This window comes from Zosterops lateralis (assembly GCF_965231275.1).
Source record: "Zosterops lateralis genome assembly, chromosome: 1".
Classification (NCBI taxonomy): Eukaryota; Metazoa; Chordata; class Aves; order Passeriformes; family Zosteropidae; genus Zosterops; species Zosterops lateralis.
This window is the reverse complement of record NC_139762.1, coordinates 1,222,100-1,236,700: the sequence shown is the minus strand read 5'-3', so window position 1 is coordinate 1,236,700 and position 14,601 is coordinate 1,222,100. Positions and strand designations below refer to the sequence as shown.

Sequence of the window (14,601 nt, the reverse complement as noted above, 5' to 3'; positions counted from 1 at the left end):
GGAAGCGCCGCTGCGGTGGAACCTCTGAGTGTTTCCTGCCACTCCGCTCACCATCAGCCCCTTCCCGGTGACTGACAGCTGTCAATCACCGCGGGGGCTGCCAGCCGGCCGGCGGGGGCCGCTGTGGCGGCGGCGGAAGCGGAGGAAGGAAGAGGAAGCGGCGCTTCTTGGCGGTAACGAGAGGCGGCGGCCCGGCGGGGCAGGAGAGAGCGCCGGGGGGACGGGGAACGCCGGCCACGGGGGGAACGGGGAGATCCGGCCCCGGTGAGAACGGAGAGATCCGGGGGGAACGGAGAGATCCGGGGAGAACGGAGAGATCCGGGGGGAACGGGGAGATCCGGGGGGAACGGGGAGCTCCAGCTCCGGTGGTAACGAGGATCTTCAATCCCGGTGAGAACGGAGAGCTCCAGCCCCGGTGGGAACGGAGAGCTCCAACCCCGGTGGGAACGGGGAGCTCCAGCCCCGGTGAGAACGTAGATCTCCAGCTCCGGTGGGAACGGAGAGATCCGGTGGGAACGGGGAGCTCCAAGCTCCAGCTCCGGTGGGAACGGGGAGATCCGGCCCCGGTGAGAACGGAGAGTCCGGCCCCGGTGAGAGCGAGGAGCTCCAGCTCCGGTGGGAACGGAGAGCTCCAGTTCCAGCCCCAGTGAGAACGGGGATCTTCAATCCCGGTGGGAACTGGGATCTCCAGCCTCGGTGAGAACGGAGAGCTCCAGCTCCGGTGAGAACGGGGAGATCCAGATCCAGCTCCGGTGGGAACGGAAAACTCCAACCCCAGTGGGAACAGAAAGCTCCAACCCCCGTGGGAACGGAAAGCTCCAGCTCCATCCCCTGTCCGAACGCAGATCTCCATCCCCGGTGCAAACGTAAATCTCCATCCCCGGTGCGGGAAGCACAGGACAGAGACAGAGCGGGCCGGGCCCGGTGTGCGGGTCTCTCCCGGGCCCGCCCCGGTGTGCGGGGTCTCTCCCGGCCCGCTGTGTCCCCGGTGCCGGTGCACACAGGGATGGAGCTGGCAGGAGGCAGCACCATCTCTCTATGGACGGTGGTGGCGGCCGTGCAGGCTCTGGAGCGCAGCGTGGCTTCACACTCCTCCCGTCTCTTCAACCTGGAGCACCGGGCAGGTAACAGCGAGAAGAAACACCTGGATTGCGAGAAAATAGTCGGGGAATTCGGGAATCAGCTGGAGAGTAAGTGCGCGGCGCTGGGGACTCTGATCCAGGAGTACGGGCGGCTCCAGAAGCGCCTGGAGAACATGGAGAACCTGCTGAAGAACAGGAATCTCTGGATCCTGCGGTTGCCCGCAGGGGTGGAGGCCCCCAAGGTAACGGGTGGGTGTTTAAGGGGGTCTAAGGGGGGCACAGGGATAATGCAGAGGCTCCTCATCACTCCCACCATGGAAATTATTCCATGATTTCTGCCGAGATTTCCTCTGTCGCCTGTGGTGCCAAGGAAGGCACAAATCAAGAAGTTGATTGCTACTGTGTGTTGTCATATTCAGCGGGTTTTCCCTACAAAAGGATGGGTTGTCACTTGTTTACCAACTACAGGAAGTTCTTCCCCACTCTAAAGTCCCTGATGGGATCAGACTCCAGGGAGAAATAAGAATATTTTGGAATACACAATTTACCTCCAAAAGTTTAGCAAAGATCCAAACTGTTCCTCTCAATGTCCAGAGGATGCCTCAAGGCAGGACTTTTCTTTCCCTGATAGCAGGAATAAGTAGGGAGTAGGATTTTCTGTGCTGAGTGTCACTTTTTGGGATTGCAGGCGTTGGAAAACGATGCCAGTGGCTTTTCCACTCAGGAGTGGGAGAACCTGGAGGAGTGGCAGAGGGAGCTGTATGGGAAGGTGCTGACAGGGAAGAGAGAAGCCCTGGTGCTGTTGGGTGAGTGTTGCTGTTGTGGGGTCAGTGACCAGTTTCTGCTTAGGGAATCTTTCTGGGAAAGCAGATCTGTGGGAACACAATGAGGCTGTGAGGACTTTTTGTGCTGCCCAGCTGTGTGTTGTCGCTGATAGAGCTGGTTTGGGTGTGGATGCAGCAGGGAAACATTCCTGTGTCTGTTCCCTGTCAGACGATGTCATCTCTGAACCTGCCCTCCTGTCCCGGCTCCAGGGAGGAGCAGAGCCCTGCAATGAGGAGGAGGCGGCTCCTGGAGACATCCCAGCAGAACCAGGTGCAGGCAAGGGAGGAATTAAAGCTTTAATCCTGGGGATGAGGGTCCTGTCAGCAGAGGCTGTCCCCAGACAGAGCCTGGCACAAGGTGATGGTCCTGCTTTGCTCAGAGGGAATTTCTTGGATCTCGAAAGGAGCAGGTTCAGGGGGACTAACAGAGGGTGATAAAAATCGTGTAACAGGTTTGATTTTTAGGATTATAACTCAGGAGGGAATTCTTGGCTTGTGAGGTTGCCCTGTGGCTGCCCCTGGATCTCTGGCAGTGTCCAAGGCCAGGTTGGACTGGACTTGGAGCAGCCTGAGATTGTGAAATGTGTCCCTGCCCATGGCAGAGAGTGGAACAAGATTAACCCAAACCCTCCTGGGGATACTGTGATCTGATTCCATCATTTCTGTCATTGGCAGAGGCTCTGCTGTTTGAACTCAACGTGAGCAGCTGGGACAGCAGAGAAGTGCAGGAAAACCAGGAGGGAAGAGCGGGGCTGGCTGGACCTGGCCATGGTGAGTGTTGGGGAAGGGTCTGGGCTCGAGGGTGTGGAGGATCCCCTGGAACTGGGGAGGGAGAGGGGGAACCACTTTCCTACAGGGCACAGCAGAGCTCCCAAAAGCAGGAATGGGAGGTGGTCCTGGAGAGGTTTGTGTGGTCACAAATTTCCTGGGACAGCAAGGGAGGAGTCCAGTGGGGCTGGATAACCAGTGAAGGACTTTCCTTTTTCCCAGTAAAAGAGTTTTGTGTTTCTCTCAGCAGACTGCAGCATGCCAGAGCCCAGCTTTGCTGTCACTGTGAAGCAGGAAGAGGAGGAAAAGCCCTCTGCAAAGGAGCAGGGAGCCATGGAAGGTGTGGAGTTTTCCCAGCTCGGTGTGGGTGAGTTCTGTGCTGCTGGAGATGTGGGAATCCCTGACATTCCTGAGCATACTGAGGTTTGGGGGATGAGGTGGGCAGGAAACCTGGGGAAGAGTTTTATTGTTGGGAAGATGGAAGTGCTGGGAGGATGAGGCACTGCAGGTGAGGAAATTGGCACACCTGGAATGAACCCCTCAAAATATGAACAATCATTAAGTTGAGAACAATTCAGGGCAGGAAACTCGTTTCTGTCTATTTAAAAAAAACTGATTAAATTTGCAGCAGTAAAGACTTGATTTTTAATAAAAATAATATTGAGCCTGTTAAGTTCTAAATGCTTTCTTTCAATCTTTTTTTTTTATTATTATTTTTCAAATCATTTTACCTGCTGTAAGTGGTAGTTTTTGTAGTATTGTAATTTAATGGATGGAGAGATAGTAATTGACCTCAAATAAAAATATATTAAAAAAAAAAAAAAAAAAAAAAAAAAACCACCACTCAGAGTTCAATTGTTTTTCATTTTTTTTTCAATACTGTAGTTTAACCTGAGCAGGAGAATGGTTCTCTATGAGTGTATATCCAAGATCCAAACAGGCCTGAAGTGTCAAAATGTGTAAAAAATAGGGTGAAAATAATATCACAATGCAATTCTCACCCTGATCATGCAGCCAGCAAAACATTCTCAGCGTTGTGGTCATGATGGGTTGAGTCCAGGAAGAGAAAAAAAAAAATTAGTTTGTGGTTTGTTTTGATTTTTTTTTTTTTTTAATTTCTTGGTGCATTTGACCCGTGTTTTGACAGCAGCTGTTTGGTCTGGAACAGGAGTTCAGGGGGTTGTTGCCCTCCAGAGTCCCTGTCAGTGCTGTCACAAGAGTGATGGAATATTGCAATTTATAGAGACCCAAATATAGAGGATGAAGAGGAGAGAATTTAAAAATAAACAGAATTAACAAATCAAAACATCTAAATAATAATGACCTCGTTACTATTTAGGTCACATAGAAATCTGCTTCCCGTGGAAAAGTTTATCTTTTCTGGTTCGTTCAGCATAAAACTTGGGGTTTCAGTCAAAATGTTCTAGTTGGGAAGAGCATTTTTAGCTTGATCTTATCCAAGAGTTCTGTGGACTGTCAGATGATTTGGATGGAGTTGTTCCCTCCCGAGGAAATCCATGAAATCAACAGTTCATCTCACATCAAAATTTCATGGGGACATCAAACCCCTTGACTCGATGGTGTCATGACAACGGAAATGTTTGACTTCCTGCTGCATTTCATTTCCTTGTGGATTTAATCACTGGATATGGAAACCAACTTCTGGTCACTGCTTGGTCAGATCTCACTCAGGAACAAATTAGTTTAGAACTTTCCCTAAAATTTTGGCCGATTTTTCTGCTTTTAGAAAGAGGGGAAAATTACACTCCGTGGTTTGGTCCGGTTAGAACTTGGATCAAAACATTTTACAACTTAATTTAAAAAAAAAAAAATTAGTGCCTTAAATTGCAGGATAATAGTGAGGCAAATTTTATAGCTTCATTTTTTAAAAAAATATTCTTAGTGCCTTAAATTGCAGGATAATAATGAGGCAAAGGATTCCTGCTGGCAGAGGTTGGGTGGGTTATTGGGAAGGAATTCCTGGCTGGGAGGGCCTGGCACAGGTTGCCCCATCCCTGGAAGTTTTCAAGGAAAAGTTGGACAAGGCTTGGAGTAAAATGGAATAGTGGAAGGTGTCCCTGCCCCTGGCAGGAGGTGGCACTGGATGAGCTTTAAGGTCTCACCAAAACCATTCCAGGATTCCATAAGAGCAGGATGAGTTCTGGGATAAAGAGACAAAGTGAAGCAGTGGAGGGATATTTGTGATTCCCTTTGTGACCAGGAATGTCCTGAGTGCTATTTGGGATCATCTCAGCAGCACTCCTGGATTATCCTACAACCTGAGATGCCCTTTCTGGGCTGTTTCTCTATTTTATACTCCGTGATTCATCACTTTTTAAAGCTGCCTTTGATATCAGAGGTGACAGTCAGTATTTTACAGCCAGGCACAGTTTCCCTGTTCCAGCCCAGCTCTCCTGAATTTCAGAGATAAATACATTTATTTGTAGCAAACCTCTGAGCTATTTTGGGATTTGTGTTGTTTGAGTTGCAAAAATAGGGCTCTGAATGCCAGACAAAATGTGAAGTGACACAGAAAGGCATTGCTTCTTCAGGACTGAGAGTGCACAGGGCAGAGTGATGCTTGCAGGAATCACAGAATCATGGAATTGTTGAGGTTGGGAAGGGACTCTGACTATCAAATCCAACCATTTCCCAGCACTGTCATCACTAACCCATGTCCCCAAGTGGTTTTTAATTCCCTTCAGGCGTGGGGACTCCATCACTACCCTGGGCACCTTGTGCCAGGGCTGGGCAGCCCTTTCCAGGGAGGAATTTTCCCAATATCCCATTTAAATGGATATAGACCACAATCCCTCAGAGTTCTGAAAGAATCCACAAATTCCTCAGGGCTCTGGACAGGATCCTTGATCCCTCATGGCTCTGAGAGGACCCTGTTCCCTCACTGGTCTGGTCTGAACTGATTCCTGAAAAGGCTGACCTGGAATAGAGGCTGGGCAGAATTAAAGGAATAAAATGGGGATTTATTAAAAAGCCTTCCAAGGATGCACCTTGGGCAGTACAAAACCCTGATTAAGGCTCCACCCAAGGTGGACTCTGAGTGATGAGTTTTCACACTTTTATAAGTTTTGGTCCATTTATGTATTTGGGGTTAATTGTTCAATTATAGTTTCAGGTTATGGAGTCCCATCCTCCAGGTTTGCTCTCCTCAATTCTCTGTTGTTTGTACTTTTTGGGCCTGAAGCTGTAACAGTGTCTTTGGTTCTGGGGCTGGAAGAGGATTGTTTTGTCTGACTAAACTGTGAGGAGAACTTGCTAACACTTTATATGAAGTTTAGGGTTTTATACCAGTGCAGTACAGAATCTGGAAAATGCAAAAGCTAAAACTTAAGGCATTGGAACCCTGATCTCTCACAGCTCTTGGGGGGGATTCTGTTCCCTCATGGCTCTGGGTGGAACCTCGATCCCTCACTGCTCTGAGGAAATTGATCCTCATGGATCGGAGAGGACCCTGTTTCCCTCATGGCTCTGAGGGGAATCCTGTTTCCTCATGGTTTCAAAGGGAATCCTGTTTCCTCCTGGCTCTGGGTGGATCCCGATCCCTCATGGCTCTGAGGGGAATCCTGTCCCCTCACGGCTTTGAGAGGAATCCTGTCCCGTCATGGTTCTGGGTGGGCCCTATTCCCTCATGGCTCTGAGGAATCCTGTCCCCTCATGGCTCTGGATAGACCCCAATCCCTCATGGCTCTGAGGGGACTCCTGTCCCATCCTGACTCTGGATGGAACTTTGATCCCTCACAGCTCTGAGAGGAATCCTGTTCCCTCATGGCTCTGGGTAGACTCTGATCCCTCATGGCTCTGAGAGGAAACCTGTTTCCTCATGGTTTCAAAGGGGATCCTGTTTCCTCATGGCTCTGAGGGGAATCCTGTTCTCTCCTGACTCTGGATAGACCCTGATCCCTCACTGCTCTGAGAGGAATCCTGTTTCCTCATGGCTCTGAGTGGATCCTGATGCCTCATGGCTGAGGGGAATCCTGTCCCCTCACAGCTTTGAGAGGAATCCTGTCCCCTCACGGCTCTGAAGGGAATCCTGTCCCCTCATAGCTCTGGGTGGACCCCAACCCCTCATGGCTCTGAGGGGAAACCTGTTTCCTCATGGCTCTGGATGGAACCCAAATCCCTCATGGCTCTGAGGGGAATCCTAGTCCCTCACAGCTGTGGGTGGACCCTGTCCCCTCATGGCTCTGCAGGGAATCCTGTTCCCTCACAGCTCTGACAGGAATCCTGATCCCTCACAGCTCTGAGGGGAAACCTGTTTCCTCATGGCTCTTGGTGAATCCTATTCCCTCACAGCTCTGAGGGGAAACCTGTCCCCTCATGGCTCTGGATAGACCCTGATCTCTCACTGCTCTGAGGGGAATCCTGTTCCCTCATGGCTCTGACAGGAATCCTGATCCCTCATGGCTCTGAGGGGAATCCTGTTCCCCCCACAGTTCTAAGAGGAATCCTGTTTCCTCATGATTCTGGATGGAACCCAAATCCCTCATGGCTCTGGGTAGAACCTCGATCCTTCATGACTCTGAGGAGAATCCTATTTTCTCATGGCTCTGAGGGGAATCCTGTCCCCTCATGAGTCTGGGTAGAACCCAAATTTTAATGTCTCTGAGGGGAATCCTGTCCCCTCATAGCTCTGGATAGACTCTGATCCCTCATGGCTCTGAGGAGAATCCTGTTCCCTCATGGCTCTGGATAGACCCTGATCTCTCACTGCTCTGAGGGGGGATTCTGTTCCCTCATGGCTCTGGGGGGACTCTATTTTCTCACATCTCTGAGGGGACTCCTGTCCTCTGTGGGTCAAGGCACAGGTGTGGCCAGGACACTGTAAGAGTGTCCAGAATCACAATGAACACTAAAGGAACCCCATGGCACCTTGCTGACCATCCCTCACCCTCCATCCCCACAGGGCTGGACACCACTGGACACAACACCCAGACCACAGCTGAGAGCAGGAACCGGCTGAGTGTGCGGAGCTGCCAGGACCGGGATGGGAGAGGGGATCCCACAGAGACCAGCCCTGGTGATTGGGATCAAGGCTGATAATCCCACAGCACTGGTGAGTGGGGTCAGGGCTGATTGATAATCCCACAGAGACCAGCCCTGGTGATTGGGATCAAGGCTGATAATCCCACAGCACTGGTGAGTGGGGTCAGGGCTGATTGATAATCCCACAGAGACCAGCCCTGGTGAGTGGGGTCAGGGCTGATTGATAATCCCACAGAGACCAGTGAGTGGGGTCAGGGCTGATAACCCCACAGAGACCAGCCCTGGTGAGTGGGGTCAGGGTTGATAATCCCAAAGAGACCAGTGAGTGGGGTCAGGATTGATAATCCCACAGAGACCAGCCCTGGTGAGTGGAGTCAGGGTTGATGGTGGGACAGGGACATGGGACACTGAGCACCTGCCTCATTATGGGGACATTTGGGGTGTGGGTGGTGTTTTGGCCTGGAGAAAAGGAGGCTCAGGGGGACCTTGTGGCTCTGCACAAGTCCCTTCCAGGAGGGGATCTCAGGTTTTAAGGTTCTTCCTGACCTGAGATTCCAAGGTTGGTGGTTCACATGGGTCCAAGGGAGTGTTTTTCCCTCTCCAACCTCTGAAGGTTTTGAGTCTGACTCTGTGTCTCTGTGCTCAGTGCAGTGTGAGAAGGATGAGGAGTCTCAAGGTCTTGGTTTTTCTCTGTTTTCTCACATTGTTTATTAATTAATTATTATCTTACAATTTTCCATGTCCAGCCAAGGTGTTCACAGCAGCCTGGACACGAGGTGACTCCCCTTGTGATGGGAGGTCACTCTGCCTTTATACAGATAATTATGTACTTATTATTTACCATTCCATACCAATGCCTATCACCTGCACTAACAGAGTCATTTCTACTCTGATCCAATCCACTGAAACTCCTTTGTGCCCACGTCACTGCAGGAGATGGATGCCAAGGGAGGAGAAGAACCCAGGGTTCCATCCTAAAATCTCCATCTTGTCCCTTTGCATCTACATTCTAAAAATCCCAAAACTAAAAAATCTTCTACCTGGTGATAAACTACACCACTGTCTGTTACACCTTTGTGACTTGCAATTCTTCTCTGTGTTGGAAGTTTTTCTCATGGACTAAAAGCAAAGCCTGTGTCCTCCTGGGCTCTGTGCCAGGCAAACCCTCCTGGGCAGACCCCAGACTCCCCTGGTCAGACTCCAGACCCCCTACACAGACCCCAGACCCCCCTGCACAGACCCCAGACCCTCCTGGACAGACCCCAGACCCTCCTGCACAGACCCCAGACCCCCCTGGACAGACCCCAGACCCCCCTGCACAGACCCCAGACCCTCTTTTTTGGGTCCCAGGTCTCTCTACTGAGGTCTGTGACTTCCCAGGGCACCCAGAGGGATGCCCTGGACTCCAACAAGGAGACACCAGGGGGGTCAAGCTCTGCTCCCAGGGAACAGGAGAAAAAAGAACAGCTTTGAGTTGTGCCAGGGAAGGTTTAGTTGGATATTGGGAAAATTCCTTCCCCAAAAAGGTTCTCCAGCCCTGGCCCAGCTGCCCAGGGAAGTGGTGGAGTCCCCATCCCTGGAGGGATTTAACATCCCTGTGGATGTGGCACTTGGGGACATGGTCAGTGGTGGCCTCAGCAGTGCTGGGGAATGGTTGGACTCAATGACCTTAAAGGGCTTTTCCAACCTCAGCAATTTGATGATTTTATGACCAGCATCTCTGCAAGGCACTTGCTGTGCTCAGTTTGGTCTTCCAGACCTTCCATCCCCACCAGCCTTTCCAGGATGTTCCTTCCCACCCTTCTTTTCCCTCTCCTGGGAAACCCACCAGTCCCCTTGGCCAGGTCTGCACTGTAAAGGTGCAGAGCACTGGCCCATCTTTATTTTAATTTTTTTTTTTAATTTATTTTCTTTATTTATTCCACAGACTTTTGTTTTCTTTTTTCCTCTAAGTTTCATGACTTACTCTCTGAGAACTCCCTTCTCATGAGCGTTTCTCTGATGGGTGAGACTGAGAGGGATTGAAAAGGAAAACAGAACTCCCAAGAGAGAAACAAAACTCGAGGACAAGAATCCAAGTGGCTCTGGCCTCTCCTGGGGTCGTGGAGAACGTGTTTTGTTTTCACTTGCATGAAAATTTTGTGCATTTCTCAGGCTCAAACATCTGCTGAGGGTTTTGTAACCAACACTTCAGGAGGCTTTAGTCAGCAGGAACTAGAACTGGAGCGAGGTTGTCTCTGGAATGTGGAGCTAGAACAGAGCAGATCTGCCTGGGCTGGGCTGGCAATTGGAATTAATTCTGTGTGGTGTTAAAATAACACTGGTTCCTGTTGACAGAAGACAACATAATTCAGATTAAGCAAGAGGAAGAGCTGTGCACTGCAGATGGGGAGGAGAAGGCTGCAGAAGCTCCTGGAGAGCCCTGCCCAGGTGAGTAACTGCAAACCTCAGAGGGAAAACCAAACAGAGGGATTAAATTCCAGGTTGTGTTGGTTTTTTTTTTCCCCCACCTCTGCTCATTTATTCCAAATCTTTAAGAAGTTTGGAGCAGACTTGTCAGCAGACCCAAAAGATGAGGGCTGGTGTTGCCTTCTCATGGACATTTTGGAGTTTGTGGCTGCACAGCTGGTTTTTAACCAAGTGTGGATCAGGAGATGTTCCATCCTCTCCTAAATTCCTTCAGGTTGCCTTTTCTCTCCTCCCTTCCCTTCTGGGGTTTTTTTTCTGAGTAAAGAGAAGCACACAGACTCCTCTGAAAGGCTGCCCTTTCTTTGCCCTCTCACTTGGAACCTCTTTGTTTTACAAATCAGCTGCTCTTGCTTTGCACATTTTCCTCACTCTTTACAAAGGGAGTAGTGCTGCCTGTTGGCTCCACTGGAACTGTATTTGGCTCCTGTGTTTGTACCCAGCTGGGATTTTTTAGACTTTTCCTTAAGAAACTGGGTTTAGGGGAGCTTGGCTTGGGGGGGTAACAACCTCCAAAACAAAGCCCAGAGCAGAGCAGGTTTTCAACCTTATGAAATCCTGAGTTTTTAAGCTTATACTTCTCCTGGACTTCTTCCCTGAGCAGGATTTTACGAGCCTGAGGCATCCAGTCAGAGCAGGAAAGGCAGTGAGGTGGATGCCAGGGAGCTGCCAGGCACAGGGGGTGAGGATCTCCCCAGAGAGCCCCAAACAGGTGAGGATCTGCCAAAAAATCCACCGCAGGAATTGCCCCTGAATGGCTCTTCCCTGATGCTTTGTTACCCTTGTGTATTCCCAAAAAATATCCAGGCTTTGGTGTCTTCCCCTTGGTGTTTCTCAGTTGTGTAAATTCTCCCCAACGAACAGGATTTCAGACTTATGCAACTCGTGTTTCATCCTGGATTAAACAAGAGGAGGAGCCTGAGCGACAGGACTTGGAGAAGGAGGAAATCTCAGCAGATCCAAGTGCGGGTCAGTAATGGATTTCAGGCACAATAAATCCACTTTAGAGTATTTTTTAATACTGTATGAAATATCACAACTTTATGATGTTAACTATGAGAGAACTCGAGACAAACCTCAGTTAATATTTGGTCACAAAAATGTTGGGTTGAAGTGGCTCCCTCCCCCTTGAGCCAGCCAAAAGCTGTCAGAGGCTCTGGCTTGGGCTTGTGTTGAGGCAAGCCCAGAGCTGTGCTCAGGCTGAAAATATCGAGTTTGTGCTGATTTTATCTGGATAAAAACCTGGCTGAGGGCTGAGCACAGGGGAGTGACATCAGCTGGTGGCCAGTGGTGTCCCCAGGGCCATTTTGTTTGATGTTTTTATCAGGGATGTGGATAATGGGATGGAGGGCACCCTCAGTCCTTTCTGTGCCCAGGATTCCCTGCCCTGAATACAATTTTCTCACTCCCCATGCAATCAGTTCTTCCAGGCCTTTCTGGAAATGGTTTAGAGGCTTTGGGGATTTTTTTTTGGTGGTTTTTATCCACCCCCTGTAATCCATTCCCACTTCTTGACCTCATTCCTGCCATTGCTCTGTGTTGTGCTCATCTCCAGGAGCTCCAATAAGGATGTTTGTCCCAGAAATTGCAGATCTCCACATGTCCTCACTCCTTCTCCAGCCAAATCTTTTTCTTTCTCATGGCTCCAGGGCCATCCAGTTGTCAGTGTTTGGGACACACACTTCTTTATTTCCTGGGAATTGGGAGCTCAGTGGGTCTCACTTTGGACCACAGTTTATAGGGGGCTTTAATCACAGTGATTTTCCATCCTGGCTGCAATTCAAGTCAGTGACTTTCTTTGAAAAGTTCCATAACAAAAATATTGCTCCACTTGGGTTGTTATTTGGGCAAAAAAAATAAGTTTCTGAGGCTTTTTTATTAAAAAAAAAACAGGTGTTCCCAAGACAGGACGAGTTCCTGGGAGCAGAGAGAGCTCAGGAGGGGAGGTTTAGGTTGGAAATCAAGAAAAGGTTCTTCCCTCAGAGATTTGGGCACCAAACAGGCTCCTCAGGGAATGGGCACAGCCCTGAGGCTGCCAGAGCTCAGGGAGCATTTGGACAACACTCTCAGGCCCAGGGTGGGGTTTTTGGGGTCTCCATGCAGGGCCAGGGGTTGGACTCCATCCCTGTGGGTGTTTCCCAGCTTAGGGGATTCCACAGTTCTGTGATTTGCTGGCCCTGCTTGGACTCTGCTCCTGGGGATGCTCAGGGGAGTGTCTGGATCACTGAGGTGGGACAGTGTCTGCTCTGTTATCTGAGTGAAAAGGTGAATCTGAGTGGGTTTTTTACATAGATTTTTTAAAATATAGTTGAAAAAAAGTCCTTCTATTATCTTGGAAATTTTGTTTCAGTGGATGCTGGTACTTGGTTTGCCCCCTCAGTATTAGAGATGTTGCTTTGGGACATTCCTAAGGGAACTCCTGAATTAAAAACTTCTGAAATCTCTTGTTTCAGATGAAAACTTGAAGGGCCACCATCCAGCAGATTGCTTAGAACACAACACCTGTGACTTAGAGCTACCAGGAAGGCTGGGAGAAGGATTTCCCAAAGATCCCAGCCATGGAGTGACATGGGACAGCCAGTGGAACTCAGAAATTATGGAAACAACCACCACTGGGATCGGGAATAGCCTCGGAGGTGATGCTCAGTACGATTTCTTCAGTGCTCAGGAGAAGAGTTTGGAAAAGAGACCCTGCGTGTACAAATGTGAGAGATCCTGCCCACAGCAGGACCAGCCTCAGGCACCACAGGGAGAAGGGGAGATGTTTCCAGGCCCTACGTGTGAGAGGATGTTCCCTCTGTTGCATCCACACCCTGGAGAGATGGGAATGGGGCTGGGAGAGAAGGGAATGGGGCTGGGTGAGAAGGGAATGGGGCTGGGAGAGAAGGGAATGGGGTTGGGAGAGAGGGGAATAGGGCTGGGAGAAAAAGGAACGGGGCTGGGAGAGAAGGGAATGGGGCTGGGAGAGAGGGGAATGGGGCTGGGAGAAAAGGCAATGGGGCTGGGAGAGAAGGGAATGGGGTTGGGAGAGAAGGGAATGGGAATGGGGCTGGGAGAGAAGGGAATGAGCCTGGGAGAGAAAGGGATGGGCTTGGGAGAGAAGGGAATGGGGCTGGGAGAAAAAGGAATGGGGCTGGGAGAGAGGGGAATAGGGCTGGGAGAAAAAGGAACGGGGCTGGGAGAGAAGGGAATGAGCTTGGGAGAGAAGGGAATGGGGCTGGGAGAGAAGGGAATGGGGCTGGGAGAGAAGGGAATGGGAATGGGGCTGGGAGAAAAAGGAATGGGGCTAGGAGAGAAGGGAATGGGGCTGGGAGAGAAGGGAATGGGCTCAGGAGCTGCTCCCACCTCCTATGAGGGGTCAAGACCCCACTCTGAGTGTGGAGAGGCTCCCCCAGGCACAGCCAGGCACCAGGACAACCAGGGCACTGAGGAACCTGCTGAAAACGAGGAGAGTTTCCCCATGGACACATCCTGGGAGCCTCCCCTGGCCCGGGGCAGCTCCACCCAACAGCAGAGCCAAACCCGGGGCAAATCCTACATTTGCAGCGACTGCGGGAAAAACTTTGTTTGCCATTCGTGGCTGGTGAGGCACCAGACGAGTCACACTGGAGAGAGGCCCTACAAGTGCTCCAAGTGTGACAAAACCTACAGGAGGAAGGATTACCTCCTGAACCACCAGCGCAGGCACACAGGAGAGAGGCTTTTCCAGTGTCCTCTCTGCAGCAAGAGGTTCGTGCTCAAGAGGAGCCTGCTGAAGCATCAGGAGGGTCATATGCAGGACACACATGTCCCGTTGGTCAGCTGGCCCTGCAGGGACATCAGGGGCTCTGTGATGCCCCTGTGATGTCCCTATTCCATACAGGACATCCCTGACAATGTCCTCTCACTGGGCCAGGGCTCTGTGCCAGACCCTGGTGGCAAAAGGAGGAGGTTGTTGGTACAACCATCCTGAGCCTCTCTCAGGAAAAGGGAGGTGCCTGGGGGTTGTTTTCTGTGTTAGACAGCAGTCACAAATACCTGTGGATTTGGGGAGGTGGAGTTTGGAGGTGGTGCTGCCTTGTGGGAGGGAAACTGCATTGAGGTGGAACAATTTGTGATGTGTGTTACCAAGAAGAGTTGTCTGGATGGAGAGAAATGATACAAAATGTTATCCCAGGAGTCCAGAATCCTTGGACTGAGCTGGGAACAAGTGAGTTAAAGGTATTAATTGTCCACTGAACCAGTAAAACTAAACTCTGTATTCCATATAGGACATCCCTGACAGTATCCCCTGGCTGGGCCAGGCCTCTGTGCCAGACCCTGGTGGCAAAAGGAGGAGGTTGTTGGTACAACCATCCTGAGCTCCTCCCAGGGAAAGGGAGGTGGCTGGGGGTTGTTTTCTGTGTTGGACAGCAGTCACCAGTGGATTTGGGGAGGTGGAGTTTGGAGGTGGTGCTGCCTTGTGGGAGAGAAACTGCATT

General features: G+C 50.6%; 1 protein-coding gene across 1 annotated transcript; it reads left to right on the top strand.

Annotated features, from left to right (window-relative positions):
• The first annotated feature begins 718 nt into the window (after positions 1-718).
• LOC310917501 (uncharacterized protein) lies at positions 719-14,365 on the top strand. The gene is made up of 11 exons (XM_083875811.1): positions 719-1,324; positions 1,771-1,888; positions 2,076-2,177; positions 2,582-2,677; positions 2,922-3,041; positions 7,596-7,709; positions 10,013-10,105; positions 10,746-10,853; positions 11,006-11,110; positions 12,595-12,999; positions 13,456-14,365. Exons 1-11 carry the CDS (start codon positions 1,007-1,009, stop codon positions 13,983-13,985), a joined length of 2,109 nt encoding a protein of 702 aa, XP_083731937.1. The 5' UTR covers positions 719-1,006; the 3' UTR covers positions 13,986-14,365.
• The last annotated feature ends 236 nt before the right edge of the window (positions 14,366-14,601 follow it).

Coding starts and splice junctions, on each gene's coding strand:
- LOC310917501 (XM_083875811.1), top strand. CDS start 1,007: ATGGAGCTGGCAGGAGGCAGCACCATCTCTCTATGGACGGTGGTGGCG. Junction 3,042..7,595: donor GTTTTCCCAGCTCGGTGTGG/GTGAGTTCTGTG, acceptor CCATCCCCACAG/GGCTGGACACCACTGGACAC. Junction 11,111..12,594: donor CTCAGCAGATCCAAGTGCGG/GTCAGTAATGGA, acceptor CTCTTGTTTCAG/ATGAAAACTTGAAGGGCCAC.